Source organism: Balaenoptera borealis (assembly GCF_965194805.1).
Source record: "Balaenoptera borealis genome assembly, chromosome: 1".
Taxonomy (NCBI): Eukaryota; Metazoa; Chordata; class Mammalia; order Artiodactyla; family Balaenopteridae; genus Balaenoptera; species Balaenoptera borealis.
Window position 1 is genome coordinate 186,107,250 of NC_138860.1, and position 27,553 is coordinate 186,134,802.

The 27,553-nt window shown below is 61.3% G+C and overlaps 1 protein-coding gene across 25 annotated transcripts in view; it reads left to right on the forward strand.

Moving 5' to 3' along the window:
- Window positions 1-25,960, forward strand: part of CASZ1 (castor zinc finger 1) — a 156,924-nt gene extending 130,964 nt beyond the window's left edge. For 17 of the 25 annotated variants that reach the window (XM_082379207.1, XM_082379200.1, XM_082379208.1 and 14 more), the window contains 17 exons: window positions 1,607-2,441; window positions 3,855-3,923; window positions 5,934-6,024; window positions 6,684-6,968; window positions 7,912-8,084; window positions 8,342-9,189; window positions 11,632-11,767; window positions 12,006-12,069; window positions 13,383-13,537; window positions 13,680-13,802; window positions 14,751-15,089; window positions 16,591-16,789; window positions 17,680-17,851; window positions 19,673-19,824; window positions 19,994-20,135; window positions 20,745-21,038; window positions 22,864-25,960. In XM_082379207.1, the coding sequence (XP_082235333.1) occupies window positions 1,607-2,441; window positions 3,855-3,923; window positions 5,934-6,024; window positions 6,684-6,968; window positions 7,912-8,084; window positions 8,342-9,189; window positions 11,632-11,767; window positions 12,006-12,069; window positions 13,383-13,537; window positions 13,680-13,802; window positions 14,751-15,089; window positions 16,591-16,789; window positions 17,680-17,851; window positions 19,673-19,824; window positions 19,994-20,135; window positions 20,745-21,038; window positions 22,864-23,972 (5,186 nt within the window). In that variant the 3' untranslated portion in view covers window positions 23,973-25,960. Of the gene's footprint in view, window positions 1-1,606; window positions 2,442-3,854; window positions 3,924-5,933; window positions 6,025-6,683; window positions 6,969-7,911; window positions 8,085-8,341; window positions 9,190-11,631; window positions 11,768-12,005; window positions 12,070-13,382; window positions 13,538-13,679; window positions 13,803-14,750; window positions 15,670-16,590; window positions 16,790-17,679; window positions 17,852-19,672; window positions 19,825-19,993; window positions 20,136-20,744; window positions 21,039-22,863 lie in introns of those variants that run through there. The other 8 variants (XM_082379211.1, XM_082379196.1, XM_082379195.1 and 5 more) reach the window with 8 other exon arrangements.
- Window positions 25,961-27,553: the final 1,593 nt, after the last annotated feature.

Sequence of the window (27,553 nt, forward strand, 5' to 3'; positions counted from 1 at the left end):
ACTCTGCCCACCTTGTGTGCCAGGTGCTGCCCATGACTGTCCTGTCCTCACCTGGCGCGTCCCGGTCCCCACAGGACTGCCCTTCTCCCTGTCCTCCCAGGAGCTCAGAGGCTCTTTCTACATGCTGCTAGGTTCTCTCTTGTGCCAGAGCCCAGCCCCGCTCTCAGACCACTTCCAGGTAGGGGTGGGAGGAAAGCCCTCATCGGCTGCCCTGTTGGGTCCTGGTCCGCCCACCCCTGCTTCGGCCACGCCTTCCCCTGGCCGTGCTTTTAGGACCCCCAGCCTGGGTTCCTGCCGCTCTGTGTGCCTGGGTGTGCAGGCTCAGACATGAGTGGAGAGAACACGCATGTGCCCTGGGGCCCAGGTGAGTCCCACCCACCTGTGTGTACCCACTCCTGATTCAGGGTGTAGCGCACAGTCGGTGTTCTGCGAGTGTTGTGTGCAGGAAGGCGCGTGCTGGGGAGTCGCAGGCCTATTGTGGCGGAAGGTTGTGTGCGGAAGGGGTTTGTCTCCAGTGAACAGCCCCAGGCAGAATGGGGTCATCTTGCCCCCACCATCCTGAGACTCATCTTGGGGAGCTGACTGTGGAGTTTGGGGTGGTTTGTGTACACGTGTGTGTGTGGGCGGGGAAGGTCGCTAGGGCTGCGAGCTCGAGTGTGCACGCGTGCATGCGTGTCCCTGTGGGGAGATTGCTTCGGGGGATTCTCCTTGTGCCCCGCTGTGGACACAGTGGGGCGATAGATGGGCCGCCCTCAGCCACTGCCTCTACGGCCTTGACTCTCCTTGGGGTGGCCCACCCTCGTGCGCGAGCACAAGTGACCAGAAGGTGGCAGGGAGGTTTGAAGGACTCTCTACGTCATTAAATCTTGGCTGGGGTGGGCGGGCCCTGAGGGAGTCTGAGTGAACACATCCGCAGGCTCTCTGCCCCATCGGCCCTGTTGTCTGGGGCCATCAGCAGCCTGGGGGGCCAGGAAGGGCCAAGGGGACAGGTCCTGAGGAGGCTTGGGGCAAGCCTCTCATCCTCCCAGGGATAAGGGGCCTGTGTGTCCATTTGTGGGGGCCAGGGAGGGTCCTCCAGGCAGGCTCAGCCAGGCCCACCCCTGACCCCATCCCCAGTGGCTCCCTCAGCCCCTGGGGTCCCTCCTGACGGCCCAGCCACTGGCTCAGAGCCCTACCTGTCCCCAGCCCCCATTCCCACCCCCACCCTGGGAGGCAGGTTGGGATCTGGCCTTACTTCCAGTAAAATGACTTCTCCTTCATATTAGGCCAAGGCGAGAGAGCGGAGACATTTATGAAACTTTGTTTAATGTACTGAAAAGCCATCGGCCAGAACATTTAGGAAATTGATTTTCCTGGCATTGATGAACTCGTTTTATTTTACCCCAGTATTAATTACTTTTTTTTTAAACAAATTAATTTAAGAGTCGTAAAACCTAACAAGTGAGCCAAATGTCCATAGATCATGTCCCGCTCCACCCCTTCCCCAGGCCCGCCCCCTCCCTCTGTGGGCAGGGCAGCGAGGGGCGGGTGTGGGGGGGGGCGGGTCCTGTCCCTTGGCTACCCTGCTCCCTCCCAGAGGTGACGGCCCCTCTCCTCCCTGCCGTAGGCGAGGCCTCCTCGCTGCGGGACTACGCGGCCTCCACCATGACCGAGTTCCTTGGCATGTTTGGCTATGACGACCAGAACACGAGGGACGAGCTGGCCAGGAAGATCAGCTTCGAGAAGCTGCACGCGGGCTCCACAGCCGAGGCGGCCACCTCCTCCGTGCTGCCCGCCTCCGAGGACGCCCTCAGCAAGCGGGCGCGGTTCTCCAAGTATGAGGAGTACATCCGCAAGCTCAAGGCCGGCGAGCAGCTGTCCTGGCCGGCCCACGGCACCACAGCCGAGGGGCGGGCCGGCAAAGAGGCCCTGGGCTCATTGCCTGGCCTGCGGCTGCCCAGTAGCACCACGCACCTGGAGACGAAGGCCACCATCCTGCCCCTGCCCTCACACAGCAGTGTCCCCATGCAGGGCCTGGTGGCCCGTGCCTCCAAGTACGACTTCTTCATCCAGAAACTGAAGACGGGTGAGAACCTGCGGCCCCAGAACGGGAGCGCCTACAAGAAGCCGTCTAAGTACGACCTGGAGAACGTCAAGTACCTGCACCTCTTCAAACCCGGGGAGGGCAGCCCCGACATGGGAGGGGCCATCGCCTTCAAGACGGGCAAGGTGGGGCGCCCCTCCAAGTACGACGTCCGGGCCATCCAGAAGCCGGGCCCCGCCAAGGTTCCGCCCACCCCCAGCCTGGCTCCTGCACCCCTCGCCAGCGTGCCCACTGCTCCCAGTGCCCCCGGGCCAGGCCCTGAGCCACCTGCCTCCCTGCCTTTCAACACTCCCGAGTACCTGAAGTCAACCTTCTCCAAAACAGACTCCATCACCACGGGGACCGTCTCCACTGTCAAGTAAGGCGTGCACCACCCTCACTGCCAGCCCTGCACTCGGGACTGGAGTGGCCCGGAGTCCCACTTCCTGCCTCTGAAGCTCACACTTATGGACACACACACCCACACCTTATGCACATCCACTGTGCACCCAGATTCTCACACACATGCTTCTGCACACGCGCGCACGCACACACACACGCACGCACACGCACACACACTCCTCTGCCTACGTAATCGCTCAGACTCAGTTCATGGACCCGCACACTATACATCTTGCTGTGCGCACACACGCTCTCACAGCGGGTACAGGCACACCTTGTTTTATTGCGCTTCGAAGATATTGCGTATTTTTACAGATTGAAGGTTTGTGGCAACCCTGCACTGTCGGATGACGGTCAGCATTTTTTAGCAATAAAGCGTTTTTTATTTAAGGCATATGCATTGCTTTTTTAGACATAATGCTATTGCACACTTAATAGACTACAGTATAGTGTAAACGTAACTTTTCTACGCTCTGGGAAACCAAAAAAATTCGTGTGACTCGCTTTATTGCGATATTCACTTTATGGCGGTGGTCTGGAAGTGAACCTGCAGTATCTCCAGGGTCTGCCTGTACTTCTGTGCACGTGCTCATCTGCTAACACACATGCCACAGGGTACTGTAACCCCCATGTGCCCGTGACAGGCTTTCTCTGCCTGCCACCATGAGGGCCAGTTGCGGGCTTATGGTTGGCTGGGAAAGCCCTACTCCGGGCTGGGGGTTCTGGGTTCCAGGCTGGTGGCCAGGGCTTCCAGGTTCAGAGCCTGCGCCATGGGGAAGGCAGCAAGAGAAGGTAGGAGGCTGGGGTGGGGTGGGCACACCCAGCGCAAAGCCCTAGACAATGGCAAAATAATTGATGGATCAATGTGTGGGGCTGAGTGAGACCCTTCCCCTCAACCATCCCTCCTGGAGGCGGGTCCAGAAACCTGGGAGTAGATCTAGGGAGCTGCCCTCGGCGTCAGGGAGGCCTTTCCGACCACCCAGCCACACTTGCTTGGTGCTGTTCTTGCCCTTTCCCCTGGCGTCTTCCCCAGTGGTACCTGGTACCGCTCTTCAGCCAGCAGCATCCTGACTCTCTGTGTGCAAGGCGGCCAGGCCCCAGCTTCCCAGGCTTCCTATGCTGTTGGACTCTAGGTCAGATCCACGCCCAAGGTAGGGCCCTCCAGCCCTGCCAGCTGAAGACGGCCCAGCCCTTGCCAAAGGTGGGCTAATTGAACCTGTGCTAGTTTTCTGCCGAAGGACTTTTCCAGTCCCACCCTAAGTGCCCGGAACACTACACAGTGAGCGAGAGAAGGGCCAGGGCCCCAGGGCAGGGAGCTGCCCCCAGACACTCTTGGGGCATGAGACCACCTCGTCTGCTAATCAGCTGTGCCCTGTGTGTCTCTCACCAGGAACGGATTGCCCACAGATAAACCAGCTGTCACTGAAGATGTAAACATTTACCAGAAATATATTGCCAGGTAGGCCCCTGGGGAGGAGACTGCCATGGAGAGAAGGTGGGTGGGGGCAGGAATGCCTGGGGACCATGGGACCATACGTCCATGTGACCACTAGTACCAAGGTGCCTCCTGCCTCCCCGCCCCCATGCATTCCTGCTTCCAAACCCTCCCCAGGCCTGCCCTCTGCCCCATCTCAGAGCCCCCGCCCCCTTGATGTGGTCCAGGCCACATGCCCTTAAGCAGCTTGTACCCCAGGCAGGACTGGGGTACCTGAAAGGGCCCGAAGGCAGGGCCCGGCCACAGGTGAGTGCAGGCCCCCCCTCCACAGCTCACTGTGGGCTTCCCTGGTGGCACAGTGGTTAAGAATCCGCCCGCCAATGCAGGGGGAATGGGTTCAAGCCCTGGTCCGGGAAGATCCCACATGCCGCGGAGCAACTAAGCCCACACGCCACAACTACTGAGCCTGCGCTCTAAAGCCCGCGAGCCACAACTACTGAGCCCGTGTGCCACAACTACTGAGCCTGCGCTCTAGAGCCCGTGCTCCGCAACAAGAGAAGCCACCACAATGAGAAGCCCGCGCACCACAACAGAGTAGCCCCCGCTCACCACAACTAGAGAAAGCCCGTGCGCAGCAACGAAGACCCAACACGGCAAAAAATAAATTAATTAAATAAATAAATAAATAAAATAAACATTTTTTAAAAATTTTTAAAAAGGGCTCCACTTGGGGCCGGGTGGGGGTGGGGCAGGTGGGGTTGCAGGCCCCTGCGGAACGGTTGGGGATGAGAAGGGATGTGGGCGGGTGGCCTCAGTGTGCTCCCCCCTCACCACCTAACTCCAGACCTGCCCCTTTACATCCTGAAGGCAGTGGGATTGGCGTGTGAAGAACTTTCAGATTCCACCCGCTCCCCGCCCCTCCCCCCCCCCCCCCCCCCCGGGCCCCGCTCAGGCCCCCAGCGACCAGCCCCTGGGGACGCAGCACAAGGCCGGGGCTGTGCCCTGGCAGCCGTCTTTCTGTTGATCTCCCATAGTTTTGCTGTCGCTCTCTGTGTCTCCCTCCCTGTCTTTTCAGCTTTGCTCTGCTCTCTTTATTATTATTATTGCCATTATTATTAGTGCCTCAGCAGATGGCCCTTTTGGCAGCTTCAGCTTAAATATTTATTTGCAAGAGTTTCTCCCCTCATGAGGGGCTTCCCTCCCGCAGCCCCACACCATGCGCAGCGCACTGGGGCAGGCGGGCTGAGCCCACCACCTTGTCCACAGTTGTCACGGGGTGCTGTCCCCCGTGGCCATCGTCCAGGCTGTGAGACCCCCGCCCTGGCAGCATCGGGGCCTGGAGAAGGCCTGGGGTACTCTGGAAGGGCAGGTGGTGGCCAGGCAGCATGGAGCTCCTGGCTACGGAGCTGGCCGGAGAGCGCGCTCCCTGCCACGGGAAGCCAAACAGATGCTGCGCTTTAAAAATTCATGACTCTTGGACTGTTTCAAGTGTCAGGAAAGCCCAGAACAGAGAGAGCCCTTTAACACCTCTTAGCAACAGAGCCCTGGGCTGGCGCAGCTGGAGTCCCCAGCACCTGGCCCAGCACTGAGTCAGGGGTGGGCGGGCAGCACCTGCAGAAACGGCAACTGGGCCACCTCGGGGGCTCGTGCCTTCAGCATCCCATCCCATCCCATCCCACCCCAGGTCTCTTCCCCTGACCCTGCTCTGGCTTCTGGCTTGGCCTAGCTTCCTCCTCCCATCTTGGTGCCAGGACTCTGTGCCCCACCTGGCACTCCCTCCCGGGGCAGATAAGGCTGGGTCTGCAGCTCAGTGGGTCTGGGATTCCCAGCGGCCCCGTCACTCGCCCTAGCCTTCTCAGCCTCTGCTCCTTCACCCCAGCAGACCACCTCTGCCCCTCCACATGTCCACCCAGGGCCCCTGAACCACAGCAGCAGTTCCCTGGAGCACGGGCACGGACTCTGCTCAGCCGCTCAGGCCGAGGACCCTGGAGCTGGCATCCAGAGAGGCCTGAGTCCACCCCCTCTTCCCTGCAGGTTCTCAGGCAGTCAGCACTGTGGCCACATCCACTGCGCCTACCAGTACCGCGAACACTACCACTGCCTCGACCCCGAGTGCAACTACCAGGTATGTCCCACGGGCACCCCGCCCCGCTCCTGCGGGCTGGCACAGCAGCGGAGGGGCCTCTTGAAAGCAGGACGAGGTTACTCGGTTCTGCTTGGGCCACCTGAATTTGACTTGGGCAGGCAGAGAGCCCAGAAAAGCTCCCAGCCTGTTCTCGTTCCCAGATTGCTGCCCACAGGCATCTGATAGGGTCTGGAGCCACCTGCGTCCCCAGTGGTAATAATTCAAGCTCCCATTCGCTGAGTCTACCACACACCAAGGACTGTGCAGACAGCCTGCGTACCTTATCTAATCAAGTCTTCCCAGTGTCCTTAAGAGGCTGGTATTACTGCCCCATTTTATAGATGGTTGTGTTGAGGTTCAGACAGATCGGCCCTTACGTTCAAAGCCACCCTCTGGTAGGTGCAGAGCAAGTGAACGAGAGGCGGGAGGTGGGTGCGGGTGTTGTGCAGGAGGCCACTGCCTCCATCTCACCAGGGAGCCCAGCTTGGCAGAGCCCACAGGTGGCAGTAGACGCAATGAGTTGTCACCTATCAGAGCTCCTCCCTGAAAGGCCTGGCCCGATTTATCTTCTCTGCTTCTGGGCCTGCCGATGGGGAGACTACGGGGAGGTCAGGGAAGGGTCTGTGGCTCTGGAACCTTTGGAACTGTTCCCTCCAAAGTCCAGGGTGCTGGCCTTGGGGCAGTCTGGGCTGCCTCGACCCAACAGGATGACTTATAAGGAGACCGGAGGGCCCTGGGGCCAGGCCCAGCCTCCTGCCCACCAGGCCCTCTCCCGGCAGAGGTTCACGAGCAAGCAGGACGTGATCCGGCACTACAACATGCACAAGAAGCGGGACAATTCCCTGCAGCACGGCTTCATGCGCTTCAGCCCGCTGGACGACTGCAGCGTCTACTACCACGGCTGCCACCTCAACGGGAAGAGCACCCACTACCACTGCATGCAGGTGCCCCGCCCTCCACCCTCCCCCACCCCCGGAGGCAGGCCTGCCTCGGGCAGGGCCGCTCTCTGTGTCCCTTCCCAGGGCTGGACGGCCAGAGGAGAGAGTCCCGGGGGCTCAGGCTTGGGCAGTGTCCGGTGGGCCAGGGTGGGGCCTTCCCCATGGCCATACTTGGTGCGGGTGAAATTCAGCGAGCTGTTTATACAGACCGACATTTTTCAGCCTTTAACACCAAGAGCAGCATTGCAAACGGTTCCTGAGGAGGTTTTTGTTTAATTCTTTGCTTTAATGCCACGCAGAGTCTGGGCTTTTTCAAGGTGTCAGGTCCAGGGGGAGCGACTTTGGTTTGCAAATAGCAGCCCTGCGCCTCCCCCGGTATTTGTCAGGGGGTTGTTATGGCCTCCGTGAAACAACCTGGGCCAGGAGGAGAGGGGGGCTCGCTCTCTGGGCTCTGAGATGGTGCAGACACTGGCACGGTCCAGCCCTCAAGAGTGTTCAGATTCCACTGGTTTTTACTCAATATGGCAACGTTGCCTGCCTTGGCCCAGCCAGGGTGGGGTAGGGAAGGCCCTGTGCCAGAAACTGTTTGCCAAACAAGTCCCCGGCCTACAGGTGACCACCAGGCCCCAGGGTCCAGCCCTGCTCACCCCCGGGGGCTTTAGAGGTAGAGCCACAGACTGGGGACCCCCAAGCCACCTCCTGCAGGATGGGACTCCCACGCCTGTGTGGGGACGTATCCAGGGCTCTCTGAGGATGACCCACGCCCAGCACAGGCCAGGCCCTGGGGGCCTGAGGGGTCGTCCTACCTTAACCTCGGTGCCCCGAGTTGGACGTTTACAGGTGCAGAAGCTCCCCCGAGCAGGCTCAGCTGCACCCAGCAGCACAGCCGCTCTGACCTCGCCGGGGTGCCTGGCCTCGGTTCCCCTGACTGCCACTGTGGCCCCTGCAGGTGGGCTGTAACAAGGTGTACACGAGCACGTCGGACGTGATGACCCACGAGAACTTCCATAAGAAGAACACCCAGCTCATCAACGACGGCTTCCAGCGCTTCCGAGCCACCGAGGACTGCGGCACGGCCGACTGCCAGTTCTACGGGCAGAAGACCACGCACTTCCACTGCAGGTGAGCGGGAGGCAGCCGGGGAGGCCTCCTGGCCCGGGGAGGGACGGCAGGCAGGGCCCCAGGCCCGTGGGTGGCTCGGGGCCCCACCTCCTCAGGGGAGTAGGAACAGCAGCAGAGGGCTGCTCAGAGGCCCCGCCTTAGTTTCTGGCCTGGTCTTCCATCCAGAGGCCCATCCCTCCCAGGGCCACCGTGGGAGCAGGGCAGGGCCTCCCCCTGGCCCCGTGAGGCCCCATGACAGCCTCCCGATGTCCTGCCAGGCGCCCCGGCTGCACATTCACCTTTAAGAACAAGTGTGACATCGAGAAGCACAAGAGCTACCACATCAAGGACGACGCCTACGCCAAGGATGGCTTCAAGAAGTTCTACAAGTACGAGGAGTGCAAGTACGAGGGCTGTGTGTACAGCAAGGCCACCAACCACTTCCACTGCATCCGCGCCGGCTGCGGCTTCACCTTCACCTCCACCAGCCAGATGACCTCCCACAAGCGCAAGCACGAGCGCCGGCACATCCGCGCCTCGGGCTCGGGCATGCTGGGGCTGCCGCCCTCGCTGCTGGGCGCCAAGGACACGGAGCACGAGGAGTCCAGCAACGACGACCTGGTTGACTTCTCTGCCCTGAGCAGCAAGAACTCCAGCCTCAGCGCCTCCCCCACCAGCCAGCAGTCCTCCGCCTCCCTGGTCACCGCCACTGCCACCTCCGAGGCTGGGCCCAGTGCCACCAAGCCTCCCAACAGCAAGATCTCGGGGCTGCTGGCCCAGGGCCTGCCTGGATCCATCCCCCTGGCGCTGGCCCTCTCCAACTCGGGCCTGCCCAGCGCCGCGCCCTACTTCCCCATCCTTCCGGGCCGGGGCAACACCTCCCTGCCTGTGGGTGCCCCCGGCCTCATGGGTACCATGTCATCAGGGACAGCAGCCTCAGTAACCCCCGACACGCCCGCCCTGGCTGCCTCGGGAGCTGGCGACTCGGCCGCAGCGGCAGCTGCCTCTGTCCCGGTGCCCCCTGCCTCCATCATGGAGAGGATCTCTGCGAGCAAGGGCCTCATCTCGCCCATGATGGCCAGGCTGGCTGCGGCCGCCCTCAAGCCCTCTGCCACCTTTGACCCAGGTGAGCAGGCTGGGCCCTGCCTGGGAAGCGAGCACCTCTCCAACCCCAGGAGCTCTCTGGCCTCGGTGCAGAGCCGAGCAGCGGGTGTTTGGCAGAAGTGTCTTCTGTTCCCTGCCCCCCGAGACCCCTGCCCCCTTCTTTGCCTGGTCTCTGCCTCCATCCTCTTTATTTCCTATTCGGGGCCCCTCTTTCTGGCCCACCCACCCCAGGCAACTCTTGTTTCTGTTTTTTTCAATCTGTGAAGGGGAAGCAGTAATCCCGGCCTCACGGGGTACCTGTGCATCCCGGGGCAACCGCTAGCTCCCCCCGACCCTGCCGTGTCGCCCTGGGCTAGTAGGGGCTCCCAGCCCCTAGTGGGAGCAGTCCCAGAGCCCCAGGCTTCCCTGGGACCTCTTCCAGGTGACTGGGAGGGCGTGTGAGTCCAGCCGAGTGGCAGGGTGGCCGCAGTACAGGGATGCTCAGGGGATTCGTGCCTGGACAGCCCGTCAAGGCCAAGGATGCCCTCCCAGGGTCTCCCTGTCCATCAGCGCTTTCCAGTCGCACTTTCTGTGGTAGTGGAAACGTTCTGTTCCACACTGTCCAATATGGTAGCCACTGGTCACATGGCTGTTGAGTGCTTGAAATTGGCTAGCGTGACCCAGGACCTGGATTTCAGCTGGAATTTCTTTCACTTGAGCCAGACCCGGCCACTGGCTGCCATGTCGGAGTCGCCAGGTCACATCTGTGTCCTTCCTCTGGCTCATCGTGGAGAGAGGTTCTCCTTTCTCCCAAGTTTTCTGCTCTTGAGAACATTTTTTACTCTTTTTCTCTGGATTTTTTTTGGCTTTTCTGTTTCCCTCACTCCTCTCCCTCTGTTCTCCCCCATCCGGGTAATTAGCATTAGTCAAATTCTTAAGAAGAGTTCGGCTCAAATCTGGGATGTGGCTCACTTCCTTCCTTCTTTCCTTCCTTCCTTCATTCCTTCCTTCATTCATTCACTTATCAACCACTGGTGCTCACTGAGGGCAGCTTGCTGGCAGGCCAGGCACCAAGCCAGTGCTGGGGACACGGCAGGGAAGAAGAGAGACAAACACTCCTGCCTTGTGGAGCTGATGGAACAGTGTGGGGCATAGTCTGTCCCCAAGTATACCCCCTGGGAGGTGGCCAAGTCGAGACTTGGACCTCAACAGCTGGCTTCTGAGCCCGGGCACCCTGCTCCTCTGTGAGACTGTCTCGAGACCCGCCAAGACTGAGGGTCCCCGCAGCCCACCCAGGGCTCTGCGCAGTGCCCCCAGAGAGACCAGTGCTTGGCAGGAGGGTCAGAGCCCTGTTTCCCTAGGGACCCTGGGCAAGTGGCTTTGGGGAGCTCCTGGAATGTGGACTCTGAATTCTGAAAACTGAATATCATGTTCCCAGTGGGACGCTCCTATCAGCTGTGACACACCTTCCACTCCAAGTGTGGGTGTCAGGCCTGACTGCCGGGGGCCGCGCGCCTCCGGCGAGGTGCCTGCAGGCTGGGACCACGCTGGGCTCCGTGGCCAGACTGTCAAGTACTTTCTTTTCTTTAGAAAAAGCTCCTTCCCCGAAAAGAAAGGTCAAGTGAAGGGAAGGGGGCCATTTTCCTTTATTTTTTAATAAAATGCCACTTGCTGTCTGTGAAGCAGCTCTCCGTCAGCTGCAGCGCCTTGGGGCAGATTAATATTTCAGTCACTTGGGGATTGTGGGGAAGGGCTCGGTGGACATGTTCCTGTCAGCAACTTCTTTTGCCCTGTTCTGCTTGGCCTCCCGAATCCTCTGCCCGCTCAGCTCCGGCCTTTCCCCGCCATGCCTACACCCCGCCAGCTTCCCCCACCCACCCCGTCCAGCCCAGCCTGGCCAGGGTGGGCCTCATATCCCTGCCCTGGACAGCTTGACGGGCGAGGTCACGTAGTTTGAACCGCTCTGATTGGCTGTCAGCTTCCATAGCCCTGACACAGCAGATGCCCCTCCTGGGCATGCTCAGTGGAAGGCAGGGCTGTCACCCCGGCAACAGTGGGGACGGGACCTGCGGAGGGGGCGCAGCTCCCAGTCTCGATCTGCCACTTTCCCTCAGCATTAACAGAGTCTTTAATAAAAGCCTAAGCGGCAGCTCCACAAATTGACTGTGACAGTCGGTGGAGAAGAGGAAGGGCCCCCGCCCCCGTCCCAGCCCCCTCCCCATCCTCCCGCCCTTCTCCTCCAGGAGGCCCTGAGCCAGGACAACTTTGACATAATTTTGCAATAATTATCACTTGAAGAATTGCCACACAGGGGGAAGCGTCACAAGCGATCATGTCAGTGGGGAGAACCGCTGACCAGCAGCCAGGGCTCCCCAGGGGCCCCAGCCCACCCGGCCCGTTACCCTCACTTCGGGGGGCTCCGGTTTGTGCCCATATGAAGCCCTCAGTCCCTCTAACACCATCTTCCCTCCCCCCTCCCCCATAGGAAATGGGCAGCAGGCCACCCCTGCCAGGTTCCCCCCAGCCCCGGTGAAGCAGGAGCCCGGTGAGAGTGCTGGCGCCCCAGGTCCCCACGAGGCCTCCCAGGACCGCAGTTTAGACCTGACTCTGAAGGAGCCCAGGTGAGGCGAGGCCCAGGCCTCCCAGCTCTGCCCCTCTGCAGGAGGCTCTGGGGACAGCACCCTCAGAGCCAGACTCCATGGGGCCAGGGGCCAACCCCTCCTGACAAGGGGTCATCCTCCTGCCCAGGCAGATGTAGCAGGCGGGGCCAGAGTCCCAGGGGCCAGCTGGGAGGGGTGAGTCTCTGGGCCCGGTCCCACGTACTGTCTGAGCTAAAGCCCCTTGGTTTGTGTGTTCCAGTAATGAATCAAATGGCCACGCAGTCCCGGCAAATTCATCTCTTTTATCCTCGCTTATGAATAAGGTAAGAACCATCCATCACACGCCTCCCATTCCCCCACCCAGAGAAATTAAAGCTGTGCTGGGGGGGGTGGGGGGGATGTGTTTGTTTTTTAATGTTTTGCCTCTAATAAGATGAGTTTGTACCATTTAAATTTTGAGGCCATTTTTCATCGGATATAATTTCAGAGCCACTGCTTACAAATTAATTTAATGAACTGGCTGAAGAAATATATTCCAGCCTCTGACACCCTTTTTTTCCCTTCACATGGAGGGCTCCAAAAGCTTTTCCGGAGCCCTCTAACTTCTTTCACTCTTGGTTATTAATTTTATTAATTTTATATATTTTTTTGTTTGTTTATAAAGGTGGAGGGGGAGACCAAAGTGGGAGCAAAGCATCAATTTCCACTTTTCGGGTTGAGTAATGGTCTCGGACGCCTTCAGCAGAGGTTGCTCCAGAATATTTATTTTAAATAATGCAGGGTCTTTGTAAATTATACACCATCGCAAATATATTTTCCCCCTTCACATGATAAATTTGACTACAGCAAGATTAATTAGGTTACCGTACACAAGTGACTATTGAGGAGGGAGCTGGGCCCGGGCCGGACCTCACGGAGTGGGGTTCCTGCTGGGCCCATGGCCTCCCACTGGCCTCTGCCCCGTCGGTGCGCATGCCCTCTGCCTTCTGCCCTTCCCTGCTCGCTCTCTTGCTCCTCTTTTCCGTTCTTGGGTCACTGCTCCCTGCACCCCCTTGTTCCTTCCTGTCGGAGACCCACACCCCACGTGGGTCGAGCCTTTCCGCGGACTCCCCCGCCCCCTCCTCTGCCAGCAGCAGCGAGCCTGCCTTGGTCTCACCCCACGAGCCTCCTTCCCTCCCTCTCTGCTCCTCCTTTGTGTGCCTTCTCTTGTTCTCAAGGAATTCGTGCGGGTTCCCCCCAGGCCTCCTCCTCCTGCACTTCTTTTGAAAACCTGGCAGGAGAATAACCAGGGAGCCGCTTAGTCTGGGGAAAGCTGGGCTGGAGTGTGTGCCCTGAGTCTCGGCCTCAGATTGAGTGATGGCTCCTAGCAGCACGGGGTTTGTGTGGCAGAGCCCTGGCAGCTCCACGGGGCCGGGGCAGTGCCGCAGGCCGCCCGCGGCAGCGTCCATTCAGTGAGGGCTCTTCCGTAGCCAGAGCCGTGTGGGGTCGGGCCTCCTCTCCTCCCGGCTGCCAGCACCGCGATGCTCTGGTCAGTTTGGAGAGGCCCGAGCGGCCCAGAGCTGCCACTCCTCCCAGGGCAGTCGGGTCAGGTGTCCTGAGGTCCCCAGCCTGAAGCACGGGCCTGTCCTCCTCGCAGATGTCTCAGGGCAATCCCAACCTCGGCAGCCTGTTGAACATCAAGACAGAAGCGGAGGGGAGCCCCGCCGGGGAGTCCTCGCCCTTCCTGGGCAAGGCCGTGAAGGCGCTGGTTCAGGAGAAGCTGTCAGAGCCCTGGAAGGTCTACCTTCGCAGGTGAGGGGCTTGCCGTGTGAGCAAAGGGGGAGGGAAGGGCCACGCCCACTCGTCCCGGGGGCACGTGTTCCCCCCACGAGGCTGTTCCCCCAGCCTCGCCAGAGCGCCAGGGTCTCCTCTGAGTAGCCGGCCCCTCTGCCAGGTTTGGCACCAAGGACTTCTGCGACGCCCAGTGTGACTTCCTCCACAAGGCCCACTTCCACTGCGTGGTGGAGGAGTGCGGCGCGCTTTTCAGCACCCTGGACGGGGCCATCAAGCACGCCAAGTGAGTGGGGGTCCAGGGGGCCCGTTTAAACCCAGCCCCACTTGTCCCAGCCTGGCTCGGGGCTGGGTGGGCCGGGGTGGGGCTGGGGGGTGCACAGGCCTCTAGCAGCCTTCCAAGCAGGACCCGTGTGCGGTTCCCACGAGACCTCAGAAGCTGAGCTGGCTTCTCAGAAGGTGCTGCCTGGCAAAAGGCAGGCTTCCTCATCTCCCACTGGCTCAGCCCCCAGCCGGGTCCTCTGAGCCCACCCAGGCCCCGCCTTGAGTAAGAGCTGCTTCTCCCCGCCCGGCCCATGCAGCCGTCAGCCCTCCCTCCCACAGATGCTCCTGCAGAGGCAGCTGGAGAGACCCAGCTCTGACCCCAGCAGGGACCCTAAGTGAAGGCTTTTCCAAGCCACAGTACTGCGTTTGTAGATTCTCTTTGACCTAAAAATAATGAAATTAATTTGTACAATTCGTTGAGCAGCAAGCTCAGCCGCCTACTGTAATTGAACCCAGAACTGGTAAACATTTACAGCAGATCCTCACCGCTCTCTAAGCCCCGGGTCAGGCTCTTCTCACACTGCTTAGGCAGCCCCAGCTGCTGGTCTGAGACCCCCCCTTTAAATGTCGGAGCAGGTTCTGGAAGGACGGGCTTCATGAGCCAGGACCTGCTGTACCCAACCCCTCCCGAGTAGGGAGAGGCTAGGGACAGCACATCAGGAAGGTCACGAGTAGGAAGGTGTAGTTAGGGCAGAGCCAGGAGCCCAAGTTCAAGATCAGAGGACATAGCAGTGTGTTCTCAGTCCTTCCCTCCTGGTGGGAGGCCTCTGGCACCTGGCACTGAAGATGCGGTGGGGACACTGGCCCCCTAGGCTTGTGATGGGGTCATACATAGGCAGGCAGGCAGGCAGGTGTGCCAGGGAAAGGCCCTGTCCTCCCCCACCTGAGACCCCTCTCCTGTCTCTCGTAGCTTCCACTTCCGGACAGAGGGAGGAGCAGTGAAAGGAAATGCGGAGGCTTCCTTCCCGGCCTCGGCTGCTGAGACCAAACCTTCCTTGGCCCCCTCATCCCCTCCAGCGCCTCCCATCACCACGGCCACGGCTTCCTCTCTCGAGGGGCCCACTCCCAGCCTGGCCGCCGTGCCCTCCAGCCCCACCCTGCTCGCCTGGAAGCAGCTGGCTTCCACCATACCCCAGATGCCTCAGATTCCAGCGCCAGTGCCTCACCTGCCCACTTCGCCCTTGGCAACGACTTCTCTAGAAAACGCCAAGCCCCAGGTCAAACCCGGATTCCTCCAGTTCCAGGAGAAGTGAGTCCCTCGATGAGCCGGGAGTCCTGTGTCCCCCGTGTGTCTCGGGAGTAGGTGCTAGTAAGGGCAGCTGAGGAGGCCCTGCTCCTTCCCCTGCAGTAGCCCCTCTGGGACACGGTCACTGGGTGATGTCCTTCTAGCCAAAGTTGCTGCTGCTCAGACCTCACTGCCTGTTCCCGGAGCAGGTGGCCGGGGTGGGGGGAGATGGTGGAGGTAGTGGCCACTGTTCCAGAGAGGCCAGTGGTGGCGCTGCGAGGACCAGCCTGGGTGGGCTGGGAGTGGTGGTCCTCGCCCGGCAAGGCGGGCTGCGTCTCCCTCCGGGTCCCCTTGTTGGTCTCTGTGGCTCACACCCGTGGCTGAGCCTCTGCAGGGCAAGCAAAGTCATAGGTGGGCGGCGAGGGGGCTAGGCCCTCCTCTGGGCCCCCCCCCCCACCTGCACAATGGTCTGAGCTCTCAGGGGTGGAAGGGACCTTCCTCGCTGGATGGTGGTGTCTCCCTGCGGCGAGAACGGTGACTCTGTATCATGATATGTGCGGCTTCCTGTTCTCAATAAAAGTAATAAATTGGACGTGAACACACACCGCCTGAGTGGCAGCTGTCCTCCCTCTCTGAGCACCTGGGGCTGGGCCCACGGCGTGGAAGGGGACCTGTGCTCCTCTCTCTCCCTTTCCCAGCTTCCCTTCCTCTGTTCGCCTCCCCAAAGTGGCAGCCCGCTCAGCATCCTGGCCTTGGTCGGAGTTCCCACCCCAGGTCCAGTGTGGATGTCGGGGGCGGCCGTGTTGTCGGCCAGGGCAGAAGCCGGTGCAGCCCCTCCGCACCTGCCTGGAGCCTGGAAGGCAGAGCTCTGGAGCCGGGGCTGCTGCTCGGGGCAGGCCAGCCATGGGGGCTCACCCAGCACCCCTCCCCACCCCCAGCCGCCCCACCACTCAGCTGGCTTGTGAGGTTCTCTGAGTGGGTGGCAGCCCCGAGCCCCGAGCTGACCCTGGAAGCCCCAGCAGCTGAGCCTCAGCAGGACCTGACGCCAGGCACACGTTCCCACTGGCCAAGGCCTCGTGGTGGCAAAGCCTCCTGGTAGGGCTGCCCACCCATCCGCACCCTGTCAATCGGCCACAGCCAGGGCACTGCCCATGCCACATCAGCCAGGCCCGGCAGCACCATCGCTCAGTTTCATATCCACGAAGTGATTGCGGCCATCCTTATCTGTAATCCTGGGGTGTGGCCACGGAAACTACGTGTCCCAGCATGCAGTGCTCTGGGCAGCCTGCATACCGCAGTCCCTTCGGCGCCATCAGAGCTCTAAAAAGAAGGCAAGACTGCATGCTGGGATCTGTAGTCTCTGGCCGAATGGGCCTGTTGAGCAGGAGGGCAGCCCAGGGGCCATTCCTCTTGATTACACCACAGGGGAGTGGGGAGCGGAACCCCAACATGAGCAAATGTCAGGACACCGGCGGGGAGGGCACCAGGAATGCCAATGACCTTCTGGGCCGTGGTTTCATTCCAGCGATCCTTGCCTCGCAACGGACTGCAAGTATGCCAACAAGTTCCACTTCCACTGTCTCTTTGGGAACTGCAAGTACGTCTGCAAAACCTCCGGCAAGGCCGAGTCCCACTGCCTGGACCACATCAATCCCAACAACAACCTGGTGAACGTGCGAGACCAGTTTGCGTACTACTCCCTGCAGTGCCTCTGTCCCAACCAGGTCAGCAACGTGCGGGCAGGGTGGGGCCTGGGGTGGGGGCAGCGAGGCGCAGGGCCCCGGGCCAGCTCCTCCTGGCCGAGGCTCCGTGTCTCACACCCTTTTGTAAGTGGCCTCCTCCTCCAGAGTCTGGGAAGGACACCGTCTGCCCCTAGGTCCCTGGAGACCCCTGGGCAGGAGTTCAGCTCGGTGCTCAGTTGGCGAGGTCATTTCATCCTAACCCTCAGTGATGACTGTATGCGGGGCAGCCACCGTGCACTTGGCATCCTTCTGCGCGTCCTGGAACAGCTATGCTCCCTTTCCCCAGAGGCCTAGGATTTTAAAATAGGCCCATTAGACAGATAAAGAGATTGAACTGTCCATGCCCCAGACAGGAAGGGCAGGTCAGATTCATTATAAAGGCTACTCCCGAGACTTGTAGGGGCTGCCTGGCAGAGTGCGTTGGGAAGCAGTCTGAGCCTCCATCTGGGCACACGGAGAAGCGTGCTAGGATAGATTAGTGACGTCTGCCTAGGTCTGGGCACACAGACAAGAGTGCTCAGATAGATTAGTGATGTCTGCCTAGGTCTGGGCACACAGACAAGAGTGCTCAGATAGATTAGTGATGTCTGCCTAGGTCTGGGCACACAGACAAGAGTGCTCAGATAGATTAGTGATGTCTGCGCTGGGTGTGGGTTTAGAAAGAGATGGAAACAAGACCAGGTGGGATGTTTTAATCAAATGACAGAAGGGACTTAACTGCTTTTTAACACGTGGAAGGTCTTTACACAGTTGTGTTTGCTGATTCTGAGCGTGGAAGGACGCACGCCTGCCACAGCCCTCTAGAGGCCTGGAGCAGGTGGGAGCTTAACGGAAGTCGCCTGCCTGGCCCTGACTCCTGTCCCTCCCTGCAGCACTGCGAGTTCCGGATGCGCGGGCACTACCACTGTCTCAGGACCGGCTGCTACTTTGTGACCAACATCACCACCAAGCTGCCGTGGCACATAAAGAAGCATGAGAAAGCTGAGCGGCGGGCAGCCAACGGATTCAAGTACTTCACCAAGCGTGAGGAGTGCGGCAGGCTAGGTACCGAAGGCCAGGGCTGGGGGTAGGGAACTACAGCAGGTGGCAGGGCTGCGGCTCTGGCGCCTGAGGCCCTGGGACCCACTTCTTGTCCCCGCACATCAGGCTCCATGTTTTGTTTTTTGAAAATGTCACGATATCACAGGCCAGGCATCGTCAAACCAGGAGAACAGACAAAACCCTAAGAGCCTAGGAAAAGGGGTGAGGGTGATTCCCAGCACTGCACCCACCCCAGTGAAAATGCCCGGAGCCTCGTCTCTGGCACCCAGGGCTGGTTCTTTTTCCTTTTCTTTTCAAGACAGCCTTGCAGGCAAGTCTTAGGAGCGCCTGAAGTTACTAGGGTTTTATCCCAAATGGATCGTGGTTTGCTCATTTGTTCACTCATTCACTCAGCAGACGTTTGTGGAGGAGCAGCCGTGTGCCAGGCTCTGTGCTGTTGCAGGAGGTGAGGGGTGGGTAGAAGTGGCAGCTATGGTCTTTTCTGAGCGTCCACCGTGGCCGGCACTGTGCTTGGTGCTGGGGATCTGGTGGGAGAAGCACGTACATTGTGGGCTCAGCCCACAGCATCTGTGACCTGGGGTGACCTGGAAGGAGGTGGCCACGGGGCAAGGAAGTGGCCTTGAGCTCAGGGGCAGGTGCCTCAGAGTTAACTCTGCTGCTGAGAGCTGAGCCCTTGGCAGGGAAGCTGCCCCCCAGCCCTGGAACAAGGCCACCCCGAGGAGCTCGCTGGCCCCAGCTTGCCCTGGGGTTGCTGTGGGGAGGGGGCTCCAGGACCAGCAGAGAGAGGGCAGAGCCCATCCTCCCGCCTCAGGATGGAGCCACGCGTTCACGGGCCTGCAGCTGTGGGGCAGGAGTCTGCCCATGAGGAGACCACAAGCTGGAAGGCAGGTGGGAGGCAGGCAGGCCGGGTGCAGACACCCGGGCTGCATGCAAGGCCTGCTGTGATTCAGGTGGTCATGGCAGCAGGGTCCGGGGGGAGAAGAGGTGGGGCCGCTGCCTGCAGCCGACGGCCATTGCATAGCGGGAGGATGAGGCAGTCAAAAGTCAACTGCCAGAAAAGAACGGGAACAAACCTTTCCTTCAAGAATTAATTCAGAAATCATTAATGGCCTGAGAGAGGGCTGGTAATCACGGCAACAGATGTCAACCCTCGGTGGCCTGTGCTGTCCCTGGGCTCAGTCTACAGGTGTCAGGGTATTCCGCAGTTGCCGTTATTTACTCAGTTTGGGTGTTTTGGGTGGTAGCTGGGGCCAAACAAAGCTGGGGGATGATATAAGACACCTGGCCGGCTCAGGTGCCATGGCAACGGGCAGGCCTTCACCTGCCCTCTGCTGATACCGTTTCAGTCCGGCTCGCTCTATTTGTTCTCCGCCCAGAGCAAAGCCGAGGTGGGGCGGGGCAGGGCAGAGGGCCAGCCGGCTCGCAGCCATCTTGACAGGTCTGGGGGCAGGCAGCGCCTGGGCTCCCCAGAGGAGATGTGGGGACAGGTGGCTTGCTGGGAGGTGGCTGACCTAGTGGACAGGTCATTAGGGTCCCCTGCCCGGGGGCCTGGGCCCAGCCTGCTGTTGTCCCGTGTGTGCAGGCTGGAGGCGAGAGCCAGGCTTTGGACAGCCAGTGGGCCTGGGACTTTCTGGGGTTGGGGTGAGAGGGTGCTAGAAGCCCTCCTCAGGGGAACACCACCACAGGGGACGCGCCCTTTCCCCAGAAGCCATTTGCCTGGTTGGCCACGTAGGCCCGTGCCCAGAACAGTGCCCGACACGCAGGGGGTGCCGTGAGCGCTGGCCGGCGGCGGAGGCTCACGGCCGAGTGGGGCTGTGTCCACAGGCTGCAAGTACAACCAGGTGAACAGCCACTTCCACTGCATCCGGGAGGGCTGCCAGTTCTCCTTCCTCCTCAAGCACCAGATGACCTCCCACGCCCGGAAGCACATGAGGAGGATGCTGGGGAAGAACTTCGATCGCGTGCCCTCCTCCCAGGTGAGCCCGGCGGGCAGGCTGCCGCTCCCTGACCCGGGGTGGCAAGAGGCCATCACTCGTGTCCCGCTCTTGCTTCCGGGTGGTGGCCAGGCCGCCCAAAGCGACAGCCTGCCCCTGTGGGCAGCACAGCCCCCAGCCCAGCTTCCTCAGGGCCCCCACTTCCTTTCAGGGCCCCCCGAGCTTGATGGACACCGAGACGGACGAGTACATGGATTACACTGGCTGCAGCCCGGGCGCCATGTCCTCTGAGTCCTCCACCATGGACCGAAGCTGCTCCAGCACCCCTGTGGGCAACGAGAGCACCGCAGCAGGTGAGCGGGCGGCCAGGAAGGGACAGCGGGGGCCCGGGAGCGCCCAGCCTGGGACAGGCCCCTCCTTCCGAGGCCCAGCAATGCTGGGTCTGGCTTAGGACAGGAGGTTCACGTTCAAGTGGCCTCAAAGGAGGACGGGCCAGGCCGTGGCAGAGCTGGCTGGTCTGGGGGACGTGGGTCCCCGCCTGCTGCCACCCTGCCCATCTCCCCAGCACTCTGCCCTCGGCTTCCGTTTCCAGGAGAGAACCCGGGCTTGAGCTGTGAGCTACAGAATAAAGCAGCACAGCCCCCAGCCAGAGGGGCAGGTGGGCCCCGCCCAGCCCCGGGCCCTCTTCTGGCCCCTCTGCCGTTGTCCCCAGCACGGTCCCTGGGCCCCAGAGTGGGGTCCTCCCCAGCCCGCCGTGGCCTCTCCCTGCACCGCCTCTCCCTCCCATTCGCTCTCCTCTGCCGCCTCCTCCCCTCTCTTCTTCGTGGCATCTGTCTGCTCCTCCTCTGTCCACGTATTTTCATATCATACTTGCTTCTGCCATTGGGTTTCTCATTTTGGTTCTTTTTTGTTTGTTCTTTGTTTTGGTTTTTTTTTTTTCTGCTTTTCTCCACCCTCTCCAGGCTGCCCGGCTCCTCCTCCTCCTCCTCCTCCTGCCGCCGCTGGTGACGAGGCTGCCCGCGTGGCTCCGCAGCCCCCACCGCCCCCATCCTTCTCTCCGGCCGCGCTCCGGGCGCCCCTCCCCGCCCTCCCATGCCTCTTTTCTCCACCCTGTCTCTCATACTCTCTGCTCAGTGCTACTCTCGGAGCCACCCGGGGCCTGGCCCACCCCATCAGCAGCCCGCCCAGCTTCCCGCCCGTCACTGCCACTCCAACTCCAGTAAAAAGTGACGCCCCCCTAGTTCAGGACGCCGCAGGTAACTCACACATGCCTTCTCCACCGCTGTCTGTCACCCTGGCCGAGCCTCGAGGCCACGGGCCAGGATCTGACCCTTTTCTGTGGCCTGCTGGGTCAAGGACACGGCCACTCTGCACCCCTCACAGCGCAGCACCCGCCAAGACCAGAGAGCCTGGTCCCTGTCCCGAGGACAGTGCCTCTCGGCTCCTGCCCAGCACTGGGCAGGCCAGAACATCACTGCCAGGGCTCCCTGGGGTTCACCCCAGCTCAGCGACTGGCCAGAACCCCACGATGGCCGTGCCCGCCCCACCCCCCTAACCCTGCGGCAAGGCAGAGCCTGTCCTCCTGCTCTGAGGACGTCACCCGGGGCCCAGCACGAGAGAGGGGCAGAGATGTTCTTGGGAAAGCTGCTGGTGCCTGGGACCCGCCCAGGTTTGCAGGATCCTGACACCAGCCTGAGCCCCCAGCCCCGGAGCCAAGCAGGAAGAGGCCAGGCCGCGGGCAGTGCTCCACGGCAGAGGTGCCTCCCAGCCCCACCCTGTACCTGCCGCCTGGCAGGCACGGGACCCGCCCTCCCCGCCCTTTGGTGCCGTCACCACCTTGGCTCTGCCTCTTCCTCCATGCATTCTTACCTCACGTTCTGCCCGACTGCCAGGCACTGGGCCGGCCCAGGGGAATGGCAGGGAGCAAGGCAGGGGGTTCCTCCTCAGGGAATTCAGCCCCTGTTCTGTCGCTGGCATAACCAGCCAGAGCCCTGTGACCTCCGACCCAAAGCAGCCACTCCTCACCCACCCGCATCCCCAGGCCCCAGACCCTTCCTTGCCCCCTGCTGGCTACCCCAGCCCCTCACAGTCCTTGTTCTCTCCACCTGCTGAGGCGGGGACTGGGCCTGTTCCCCAGATGGAAGGGGCTGGTGCCTGGGCTGAGCCTTCTCGGCAGGTTCTGGGAGGGCCGGGAGGGTCAGCGCGTGGGAGAAGCCCGGAGGGTGCCCACCCCACATTCTGGGGAGGGCTAGGCCTGGGGCGTGGAGCAGGGAGTCCCGGGATGGCCACCCCTTCCCCGGCTGCCTGTGCAGGAAAGGAGTAACGGGAAGCACAACCACGCAGTGGATTAAGCGGCCCCGGCAACGGGGCATCCTAAGCCCAGGGAAGCAGTTGGGGCCAGGAGGGGGAGGGCACAGATGGAGCCCATCCGCGGCCGAGCCCCGGCTCCAGTCCTGGCCCTGCAGCAGAGCTGCCCTCTCCCAGTCCACTGGGGGCGGGACACCCCAAGACCTGAAAGAACCCTCTGGTACCAAGGAGAAGGTGTGCCTCGGGGCGGGGAGTTACAGCCCCAAACAGCCCCAGGGCGCTCTGCATCCCTGTTGCGAGTAGGCTGGTCCCAGGCGCAGACAGGCCGGCAGCCCGGGAAACTGGTTAGCCGGCGGGGAGAAGGAGCCGGCCTGTCCCTCATTAGAGGCGGGTGCGTGATGGTGTCCTGGCCCCCGTCCAACTTGGGTAATTACACTCTGCCGACCTAGATTCCCCCTTCAGCTTCAATTAGCGCCAGGACGTGTCCTCACTTCCCACCCACATCCCCCAGAGCTGCTTGCTCCGCCACCCACCAGGGTGGGCCGGTGCGGTCAGCCTGCAGATGCGGATGACGAAGGGGGAAGCCTGGGGCTCCCCAGCTATCCTGGGGGGGGAGGGGTGGTCTTGGGAGAGGCCCCCAGAGCGACGGGAAGCGGAGCTGTCCCCGAGGGCAGCCCCCCCCCCCCCGCCCACCGCGCCGAGATCGGGGACATCGCGTGGGTGTAATCCTGGGTAGGGTGCGCACGTGGGCGCTGACCAAGCCCCCCTCCCCAGGGAACACCATCTCCATGCCGACAGCCTCCGGGGCCAAAAAGCGCTTCTGGATCATTGAGGACATGTCGCCGTTTGGCAAGCGCCGCAAGACGGCCTCCTCGCGCAAGATGCTGGACGAGGGCATGATGCTGGAGGGCTTCCGGCGCTTCGACCTCTACGAGGACTGCAAGGACGCGGCCTGCCAGTTCTCGCTCAAGGTCACCCACTACCACTGCACGCGCGAGAACTGCGGCTACAAGTTCTGCGGGCGCACGCACATGTACAAGCACGCGCAGCACCACGACCGCGTGGACAACCTCGTGCTGGACGACTTCAAGCGCTTCAAGGCCTCGCTCAGCTGCCACTTCGCCGACTGCCCTTTCTCGGGCACCAGCACGCACTTCCACTGCCTGCGCTGCCGCTTCCGCTGCACCGACAGCACCAAGGTCACGGCGCACCGCAAGCACCACGGCAAGCAGGACGTGATCAGCGCGGCGGGCTTCTGCCAGTTCAGCTCGAGCGCCGACTGCGCCGTGCCCGACTGCAAGTACAAGCTCAAGTGCTCGCACTTCCACTGCACCTACCCCGGCTGCCGCCACACGGTCGTGGGCATGTCGCAGATGGACTCGCACAAGCGCAAGCACGAGAAGCAGGAGCGCGGCGAGCCGCCCGCCGCCGCCTCCCCCGGCGCCGAGGGCCCCGCGCCCGGCCCGGCCGCCAGCCTGGACGGCGCGCCCCCGCCCGGCGCCGAGCCCGCCGCGGCCCTGCTCTTCCTGCCCGGCCCGGGGCGGGGGCCGGACGACGCGGGCGACCCCCGCCCGCCCGACGCCCCCGGGCCCCGCGCCGGCCCCGCCGCGCCCGGCCCCGCGGCCGGCGAGTCGTCGCAGGAGGACGACGAGGAGGAGCTGGAGCTGAACGAGGAGGAGGCGGACGACGACGAGGACGACGACGACGAGGACGACGAGGACGACGACGAGGACGACGACGACGACGAGGACCTGCGCACCGACTCGGAGGAGTCGCTCTCCGAGTCGGCGGCGGCGGGGCCGGGGGCGCGGAGCCTGGAGCTGGCGGCCCTCGGCGCCCCCGCGCCCCCCGGCCCCGCGCCTGCCGCCGCCGCCTCCCCGTAGCCGCGGGGCCCGTGGCGCGTGGGGGGCCGGCCGCGCCCGGCGCCCTCGGGATCTTGCCGCTTTATCCTATTGTTATTATTAGTATCAATTTTGTAAGAAACGGTATTTATATGTAAAGCTTCCCTTGTACAGAGCTAGGTGTTCGCCGCGCCCCGGCGTCGGGAGGCGCTCCGGGCCCGGGGCCGCCCCGCCGGTGCTTCCGGACCCCGAGTCCGTCTCAGGACAGAGGCGGGGGGCCTCCCTCTGGTGCTCCGGGGCTGCCCCCCGCGCCCGCCCGCCCCGCCCGCGCGGCAGCTGGGCGGCCGGAAGGACAGAGGCTGCCCGGGACCCTCCTCAGCCGCAGTTCGGGGATCTTCTTCAGGGAAATAGAAGGTGCTCTTGTCCGGGGTGGGAACGAGGGGCAGGAGGCCCGGAGGGCGAGGAGGGCGGCGACCCCGGGCGGCTGCCCCACGCGCCCTCCCCGCGCCGGACCCCGGGCCCCCCGAGCGCGCCGGTGGGATTCCTCATTGCTCAGGGCTGGGACGGGCACCGGGAGTCGCCGCGACCCCCGCCCCTCACCACCGGAGGCGGGCCGGCACCTGTGGCACCTGGCAGGGCCTCCCATTCGTGCAGCTAAGACCCTCCCTCCCGGCCCTGGGGGAGGGCGGGGCAGGCGGCGTCCGGCGGGCGACACTACAGGGACCGCGGAGGGAACCTCCTGGACTCGACAGAGCGGGGAGCTCCGGGTCACTCTGCCCCCAGCGCGGGGCCTGGTCGGGGTGTCCGTCCCGAGGGCTGGGGCCTGGGAAGGGGTGCGTCTGCTCGCTGGTGCTGGGCTGCTCGGCCCGCAGGGCGTCTCTGCCACCCAGGTGGTGAGAACAGGAAGGATGCGACTGTTTGGGGCTTTAATAGTCAACATGGAAAAAAATACGAGAAAGTTGTACAGTATTTTTCCTGTAAAGGTGGTTATTCTACATAGAACAAAAGAAGAAAAAAAAAAAAAAAGCAGGCGGGCGGCTAGAGCGCAGACCGCCTCCGGACCAGCCCTGAGGTTGGAGACCCGAGTGCAATTGCTCACGTGGGGTTTTGTTTAGCGTTTAGAGGCCTTACCAGTTTGAGGCTGTCCGTCTTTACACTAGCACTGATGGGAGCTGCGTGATTCCAACTTTTAACTTGAATTTCGTAGAGACAAGAAAAAAGGACTGTTATTACTGATACAAGTTTGTAGTTAATTTAACATTTGAGTTTTTTCTCTATTGGTTATGCGTGTGGCTTTATAGGGCTTTTTCTTCCCAGTTTGTTTTATTATTTTCTTTGGGATACTTCTTTGCTGGTGCAACCCACCCTGATTTGGTTCCTTTTGCAAATCCCAGCCCCCCACCCCTGCCACCCTCCCTCCGCGGTGAGGTCACCGAGCCCAGAGCCGGGGCCCACCTGGCAGGTACGTGCCCGGCCAATGGCTCTGAGGGCGACAGGGACGGAGGGCAGGCTGCCCAAGGCCACTCCTGTTCATCTTCACTCCAGGCGGGGCCACCAGCCCTGTCTCAGGTTGGGCCCTGTGACATGGCCACAGGGAGAGCGCGAGGCCCAGCCTGGGGGAGGGGCCGTCTCCCAGAGCCTCCTCCCCAGAGGTCTCCAAGGGGAGCCTGACCAGCTGCAGGGGGCAGTGGTTTACTTTTCTTTTCTTTTTTTTTTTTTTTTTTTTTGTCCTCTTGGCTGCCCACAGCCAGAAAGCCAGGACCATCTGAACTGGAGAGGGAGCAGGAGGGAGGAGTGGTCAGAAGGAGTGTACCTGATTCAACAGGAAACAAATGGTTTTCTAGAACAGCCCCTAGCAGAGCCTCCTGAATTCTGTGGGCACCACGTGCTGCTGCTGAGCATTCGCCCAGACTTTGTGCCCGACCACAGAACCGGGGAGTCTGTGGAAGGAGTTTTGTAAAGGAAAAAAAAAAAAAAATTTTTTTTCAATGTAGCAAAATCAAACAAAAAAAGAAAAAAGAAAAAAAGAAGATGCCGACAGTGCGAAGTCTAGCCTTTTGTAACCTTCATATTGCACACTAGGACGATAAGCCATTGCTAGCTCATTTTGAATTTTAATGTGTAATTTTTGTTTTATTTTCTTTCCGTGGGGAAAACAATGCTTGATCCACCAATGCTCTTTTTAATGTTTTATAACTATGTATGTGTATATATATAAATATAAAATAATATGTATGCACATATGTGTGTGTATATATCTATATGTATATACATATATAGATATATAGAGATATATAGAGAGGTTTTGAGACGAAAACGCAGAACGTGAAAACCGAACTGAACAGCGTGTGCTCTGATTACTTGAATCTGGTCTCCTCGGCACCTGGTTATTAAGAACTGAATATTTTTCCACTTGAATTTAGTGCTATTAGAAATTTAATATATGTGTTTTATTTATTTGATTTTTTTTTTTTTTGCATGACTGATGCAAGGTTTGACATTTTCACTCAATAAAAACTGGAAAAAAAAAATCTATCAAGTTATCTTTTATTTTTAAAGTCAGTCCCGAGCGGCTGGCGGGGACCCAGCTGTGCAGGGTGGCACGGCCACCATGGCCAGCCGGGCTCCATGTGCCAAGGCAGGGAGGGGAGGAGGGTGTCGGTCACCCTTCAGCCCTGGCAGGGAAGAGGGCAGACCGGGCTCACCCCTGGGAGGGGGCCACGTCCTCCTGGGCTGCCGGGAACAGATGGTGGGGGGCTTGGGCCCCGCCCGGCCTCCCGCCCCAGCCCCGCCTGAAGGCCCCACGGAGGCTCAGGCGATGCCTGGCACAGACGCCTCAGGCCTCCGGCAAGGGCTCCAGAGGCCCCCAGCCTGGCCAGCTCTCTCCCAGCGCAGCCAGGGCTACTGGGCAGGCGCTTGGCAAGGGTCATCCCTCTGCCTCCTCCCTCGGCTCCTTCCTCCTTCCTGCAGGGACCTGCCCGGGCTGGGAACGGCGCGTACCCGGATCCGATCCGGATGCTGGCTCGGCTCCTGCCTGGAGCACGCAGGGGCAGAGCCAGCGGGGGCCAATTCCTGGGTCCGTAGCCACCAGCCCCAGGCCTGCCTGAGTTGGCGACCCTGGTGGCACCACGGCTGGGGCTCCCTCAGAAGCATGGGTGGCTAGAGCGCTACGGCCAGGCCCCGTCCAGAGTGCAGGCCGCACATCTGCCCTGACGCTTCTAGATGGTGACCCCCTCCTCAGTAAACCTCCTCATCTGTGCCATCTTGGCAGCCTTGCCCTGAGCTAACCTCCTTCCAGGTGGCCAGGTGGCCCAGGGCCTTGGGGAGGAGATGTGTGTGCCAGGCCCTGCACGCTCCTCCGCCTCGTGGAGAATCTCAGTGGATGTCACATCCCTGCAAGGAGCACACCCCTTTTTCCTGGGGAGGTGAAGTCCCACCAGCGGCGCCCCAGGTGTCACCACCGGGACAGCAGGGGGAGTGAGCGGTGCAGGGGCTGCACCACTACGGGGCCCTGCTCAACGTCATTTCCACCACAAAAGCCTCTTTTCTAACCCAGGCCCCCCCCCAGCACAGAGGGCCCTTCCCTTTCTTCTTTCCTCCTGGCACGCGGCCCACAGGCTATT